The sequence below is a fragment of the Acanthisitta chloris genome, unplaced genomic scaffold (assembly GCF_000695815.1).
Source record: "Acanthisitta chloris isolate BGI_N310 unplaced genomic scaffold, ASM69581v1 scaffold6336, whole genome shotgun sequence".
NCBI classification, from domain to species: domain Eukaryota; kingdom Metazoa; phylum Chordata; class Aves; order Passeriformes; family Acanthisittidae; genus Acanthisitta; species Acanthisitta chloris.
Genome location: NW_008678590.1, coordinates 2,985 through 9,253, shown reverse-complemented (window position 1 = coordinate 9,253; position 6,269 = coordinate 2,985). Strand labels below are relative to the sequence as shown.

At 55.7% G+C, this 6,269-nt stretch overlaps 1 protein-coding gene across 1 annotated transcript; it reads left to right on the top strand.

Annotated features, from left to right (window-relative positions):
* Window positions 1-43: 43 nt before the first annotated feature.
* ZFYVE27 (zinc finger, FYVE domain containing 27) lies at window positions 44-4,506 on the top strand (the record flags this gene model as incomplete). Its single annotated transcript, XM_009076945.1, has 9 exons — window positions 44-234; window positions 382-477; window positions 654-766; window positions 1,493-1,623; window positions 1,970-2,041; window positions 2,413-2,557; window positions 2,825-2,871; window positions 3,386-3,467; window positions 3,693-4,506. Coding segments are annotated over 9 exons (942 nt in total), but the record flags the coding sequence as incomplete, so codon positions are not given.
* Between the last annotated feature and the right edge of the window lie 1,763 nt (window positions 4,507-6,269).

The following is a 6,269-nucleotide window of genomic DNA, read 5'->3' as shown; positions in this document are numbered from 1 at the left end:
GGTGCTCTCTCCAGACCCTCCGGGCTGACGCTGTTCCCCTCTTCCAGCTGCCTGGTACTCGGTGCTCGCCTTGTTGGTCGCGGTGCCGGCCCTGATGGGCTACCTGCAGGAGACGTGCCGGACCCGGCCCTCGGAGCCGGAGCTGGTGCGCAGGAGGTACCACAGCGTCCGCAGGGAGGACCTGCGCAGGGTGCAGCTCTCGCGGCAGGAGGCCATCGCCCAGGTTAAGAGCTTGTGAGTCTCTGGGCCCGTCCCGACTGTGAGGCTGCTGTGACCTCTGCAGCCAGGAAGGCTCCTCCGTGGCTGTAACCCCTATAAGTGTGGGGGAGCAGGGTGTGTATTCGTGGGGCTTTTCTCATGACTGTGAGGGCTTGTTCACAGCCTGATCCAGCTGGAGGGGTTTCTGAGCAGGATGTGCCGCAACTGTGAGGTGGTGTACCGTGTGCTGTACTGGGAGAACCCCACTATCTCTTCCCAGTGAGTAATATTGGGTCCAAAACCCTGTGGTGGGCTTGGTGAGGAGAGGGTCCCAGACAGGCCTGTGGAGCTGTGTTTGGTACTTGGAGAGAGCAGGTGGAGTACCAGATAAAGAGTTGTTATGCTGTGGTGTGAGATGCTCTATTCTGACTGCAGTATACTGCTGCTTTTTACAGGTTTTATGGGGTGCTGCTAGGCACTGTCTGTGTCCTTTATTTGCTGCCACTCTGCTGGGTCCTGGCCATCCTCAACAGCACCCTCTTCCTGGGCAACACCCAGTTCTACCAAGGTATGGGGCTTCCTGGAAGCATCTTGTGTGGGATGGGTTGCAGAAAGGCCCTTTGAAGCCAGGGATCCTGCCCTGGACCTCTCCCAATGCCCTCACATGAGGCCAGTGCCCTGTGTCAGGCTCTGCTGTGGGACCTGAACCATCCCAAGGGCAGCAATGTCCTAAGGATGGTGCTCAGCAGCCCAGGGTGGGTGCTGTGGTCCCAGGGCTCAGCTGTGGAAGGTGAGTCTCTCCTGATATGTGTCCTGGCCTGGGTGCTGTTTCCTGCTCTACTCTGTGCTGGGTAGCAAACCAAGGCCTGGCAAATGCAGCCCGAGTGTGAGCATCACCACCTCTCTTGGTCCCTGACCCTGCTCTTCAGGACCTGAAACACATTTGGTGCCTGTGGCAATATGTGTCACAGGCTTGAAAACATGCCGTTGGAAGAGAGAAGAGCTGGAGGCACTCCCTGTTCCATGGCATGTGCTGGAGGAGTGTTGGATGTGTCTGAGCTGTGACTAAGGCCTCTGCTCTTCCCTGACCTGAGCTGGGGCAGGTGGTGCAGGTTTTCTTGCTGCCCTAACTTTGATGTGTGAGCAGAGAAGGGCTCAGGGATACCTGGTTGATAAAAGTGGTGTGTACCAATGTTCCATCATGAGCCCTGGAGATGAGCTCTTGCAGATGGCTTTTGTGTGGTGGGGCTGGGAGAAGTGCCACATTATTCCAGCTGCATTTGCCTCTTGCCAGTGATAATGGAGCTCAAGGCCTCGATCGAGCACTGTGTGGGCACCAAACCCCTTGAGAGTACTCCAGAGCCTGTTGAACTCCTGCCAGCTGCTGCCATACCAGATCGGACTCCCACACCCACCAGCGCAGAGGTGAGATAGGGGCTGGGCAGGGCAGGCAGTTGTGGTGTGGGAGCTGCACAGTCAGCCCTTGGGTCTGTGTCCCTCTACCCACAAGCTTCTTCCAGCTGCCAGCTTTGCTGGAAGTCTGTGAGCCACCCCTGAGTTACTTGGAGGCTGCCCTGGGAGCTTGGCTTGATTCTTTTGCTCCATGTAAGGATGTGGCCTGGGGAGGCAGGGGCTCACCTCATCTTCTGGGACTTCTGTCTTCTCATGGGGCACCAAGGACCTATTGTCCTGGAATCTGCTGCAGAAATGTGGGCCTATGTTTTAACAGAAGCAGGGGGACAGTAGGACTAGCTCTGTGAATCCCTTGCAGGACCTTACCCCTGGCAGCGTGGAGGAGGCAGAGGAGGCAGAGCCTGATGAAGAGTTCAAAGATGCCATTGAGGTTTGAGTCTGGTGGGGGTGGGCTGTGCCTGCAGGGCAGCTGAGGTGGGAAAGAGGTGAAGGCCTTGGTGGGCAAGCTGGGTGCTCAGGAAGGGTGACTGTGGGGCTGGGTGCCTCTGACTCCATCTGTCCTACCTCTCCTCTCTGTTCCATGCTGCGGGATAAGGAGAACCAGCTGCTGGTCATGGTGAGTACTGCTATGCCAAGGTTTGCAAGAGGAGTATCTCCTCCTAGCTGGAGCTGCAGCCTTTGCCTGGTTTGCTGGTGGCTTGTGGCAATGACACATGAAGCATCCTGCTTGTTGGGTGTCCATCTCTGGGGTTGACATGCCCCAGCCACCCCTCCATGCTCAGCTGGCTCTGCTTTCTGCAGGATGATGATGAGAGCTCTCAGTGCTCAGCAGATTTTGACCTCAGCCTCCCAGACAATGGTTTTATGAGCAAAAACGAGGTGATCCGCAGCAAGGTATCACGCCTGACCGAGCGCCTGCGCAAGCGCTACCCCAGCAACAACTTCGGTAAGTTTGGGAACAGGTGCTGTGTGGGAATGCTCAGCAGAGGTGGTGGACAGAGTGGTGTGGTACCTGCCAGGGCTGTGCTGACACCTCCAGTGACCTCCCTCTCTCCATGGGGAGGACGTTCAAGGTCTCCTAGGAAGGGCAAGGATGGGAAGATGCAATAATGTTGTCTCTGAGCTGAACCTGTACAGCAGCTGTGGGTGTTCCTGTACCACCTACAGCTGCAGGCAGCAGAGCCCTGTCTGACCTCTCCTGTCTTTCTTCTAGGGAGCTGCACAGGCTGTGCGGCCACCTTCTCTGTCCTCAAAAAGAGGGTGAGTTTTCGACTTCTACCCCAGCTTGCTGTCTGCACCTAGGGCAGAGGTGTTGCTTATGTCTGGCTTGCCTTGGCTTCCTCTGGCCTCGGGATGACCTCAGCTAAGTGCTGGGTGTTGTTGCATGCCTAATGGTGCCAGGGATCCCTTGTGCTGTGGAGCATTTGTTCATTTACTCCTTTGGAAGCTGCCTCAGGCCAAATCCACATATGCTGTTGTAGCATCTCTGTGTCCTGATTTAGTCCATTTTCTGTGGCCTTCTGGTGAAACAGAGCATGGGTCTGCTTGTGGAAAAAACAGAGGCAAAGGCCACTCTGTTGCCGTATCTGAGCCCCTGTGTGTGATGCTTAGCATACAGGCGCTGGGCAGTTGTGGGAGGGATATATCTCCTGTTCCCTTCAGGCTCACATTGTTGTTTTCCTGCTACTTCCCCTTCTGCAGACTCATGACCCCCTTCCCTTACTCCTGGGTTAGTCTGATACTTAACAGGGACTACTTTCATCTCTCTCCACAGCGGAGCTGCAGTAACTGTGGGAACAGCTTCTGCTCCAGGTGTTGTTCCTTCAAAGTCCCCCGGGCTGTGATGGGAGCCACAGGTGCGTGGAAAGGTGAAGGAGGGCAGAGCTTCTGCTCCCACTTGTGTTGTCTGCTCAGGGATTTGCCCCAGCCCCGGTGGTGAGGGTAGACTGGACCTGCCCAGCACAGCCTGGCTCAGGACAGAGCAGTGATGGCTTTGCAGCTCTCAGAACAGCTCTGTTGCTGGGGTCCCTAGGCTGTGGTGGGAAAGGGGGAGCCTCTCTGACATCTGCTTTCTTTTCTAGCTCCGGAAGCTCAGAGGGAGACCGTGTTTGTGTGTGCTCTGTGCAACCAGGTGCTCATCAAGTGATGGAACAGGCCCAGCCAGCTCCTGTGTTCTGCACTGCCTGACACCTGGGACAGCGGGTGGGCACCCTTGCCACTGGGACCCTGGACTGTTTGGATCCCAGCATGACATTCCCCTCCCAGAGGCCACTTGCACTCGCTGTTCCTCCTGCCAGCACCAGGTTGGGGCCTGGCCAGCCCTCCTTACTATGCACTGGCCTGGGTCCCTGCAGGGGAGCACTGCCCATGGCTTTGCCCCATTTCTGCAGCAGCTCCAAGCTCTGGTTGCTCTCTGGCACTTGCTGTGCCCTGTCACATACTTGCCCAGGCCCTGTGGCCTGGCTCAGTGATGGAGGAACCATCTTTCCTAGTCGTGGTCCTGCCTTCACCTCCTGTGTGGGGTGGAACAACCTCAGGGCTCTGTCATTACCTTTCCCAGCCCTGTGCTATAAGTGACTGTATTTTTAGGATCAAGTCGGAGCTCTACCTGCATCCTCAGGAGCTGTGGTCTTTGGCCCTGGCTCAGCTGAGACCCTGCAAGTCTCTCCTGTGCTCCTCATCCTCACTGCCTGCAGGTTTAGTCTTTTACCCCTGTATTTGGCTGCAGCACAGAGGAGGCAAGAGGGTGTGTTTGTGCTGGGCTCTGTGCCCAGGTCTCCAGTGTGAGAAGGGGCAGGAGTTGGTGCTGCTCTGTGCACTTAGTGACTGCTGCTTTCTACTACAGATTAATATATAATTGCATATAGAGAATGACCAATAAATCTCTTGTCCTCAGCTGGCTCTTCATTCATCCCAGTGAAAGCTGTCCCAGTCTCAGGTCACTCTGACAGCTCTGTGGCCTTGGCCTTGCTGTCCTGCAGGTGCTCACAGAAAAATGGTGTGTCTCTGCCACCATCTCTCCATGCTTTACTGGAGTTTGCATATTCTGTCCTGCTGTAGCCTTGTTTGGCCCCTGCTGAGAGCTGTGTGCAGCTGCCCTTCCCCTGTGCTATGACTGGATCCTGCTGGGCTAGAGCCAGGGAGCATCTCAGCTCTGACAGGCGTTCCTGGGCTTCCTCTGCCTGCTGTGGCTGCTGCTTCCCTTGCCCTACCCAGTTGGTGGTCCCACCAGCTGCCTGTGTGCACAAGGCTGACCTTTCCCTGTGAGAACAGCAAAGCTGCCAGCTATCCCAGGAATGTGACCCTGGCTCCTGTGCAGCTGGGAACAGCCATGGCCTGGGTCCCTGCCAGCCAGCTGCAGCTTCCCCCTAGCCAGGGAGCCTGGGAGGCCAGTGCATCAGACTATGACGCCCGCCAGCATGATAAAGTTGCTGGACCCCAGACCTTGCTGCAGGCTGTACACCCCACCAGCATGGGAGCTCGTATGGCTTCTGTTGGCTGTGGGCTCATAAACCCCTTCTCATGGAAATTTTGGGGAAAAGTTGGACTTGTCATTGATGGTGAGGGTGTCTGGGCTGTGCTGGGCGTTTCAAGACCAGGGTGTGTGGGGGTACTGGCATGCAGAGGGCCCAGCAGTTACTGGGGTCAGTGTAGCAGCTGCAACAGTGGGGAAGAGGCTATGTAGCACCTCAAGAGCTGTGGGACCGTGTTTGTGTGGGTGTGTTTGCAATGGGATGAGTACTGGTCCGTGCAGGGTGAGCTGTAGAGCTCAGACAGACAGCAGTGGGATGCAGAGGATTTACTTGTCTTCTAGAGAAAACACTTAGAGCAATGAGTACAATGGCCATGCATGTCTGAACACTCCCTGGAAAGATGCTAATGACACAGAATACAGAGGGCTACAGATAAAACTTGGGCTGTGGGAGATGGAGATTTATTTATGCATTTTAAGTTTTGCAGTAAAATGTCATAATTGAAAAAGTTTATTCCCATGGCAGCATGCTCAGCAGTCATGCTCTGAGTCTTCTAATATATTTTTGTGTATGAATATATATATGGGATTATATATATATATATACACACTCTTACTTTCTAATAATTTTTTATATTTTCCTCTAGTGACCAGGGAGGTGGTGGAGGCAGTAACCTCCTGCCTCCGGTGTGAGGCTGGGGCAGGGGCTGACTGCCTCATATGCCTGGCTGGCTGCAGGACAGGGGCACAAGGCACATCTCCCTGGCTGGAGCCCTTTGGGGCTCTGGAGGCTGAGCAGTGGGGCTGAGGCCATGTCCAAGGAAGGCAGAGGGATCAAGGGTCACCCCAGTGCAGGCAGGTGCCTAGTGGTCTTGTCAACCGGGATGGTGGGTGCAGGCATCCTGCAGCCTCAATTTCCCTCTTGTCCCAGGAGACTCCCCTGCAGCCAGGCCAATTCTGAAGAGAAGCCACAGCACTGGGCAAATATCCCGGTGGCCAACTTCAGGCCTCCCTCACCTGTTGGGGTGGGTGGATACAAGTATGTACTGGGTAAACAGGACTGCCCCCCTTACCAGCTGAGACTGGGGGCAGCTGAGGAATGGAGCTGAGCTAAGGGACAGTACCCTGCTGCCATGAAAGGGGTTGGGCTGAGGGCTGCCCTGGTCCTTGTGCTGCTGGCAGCATC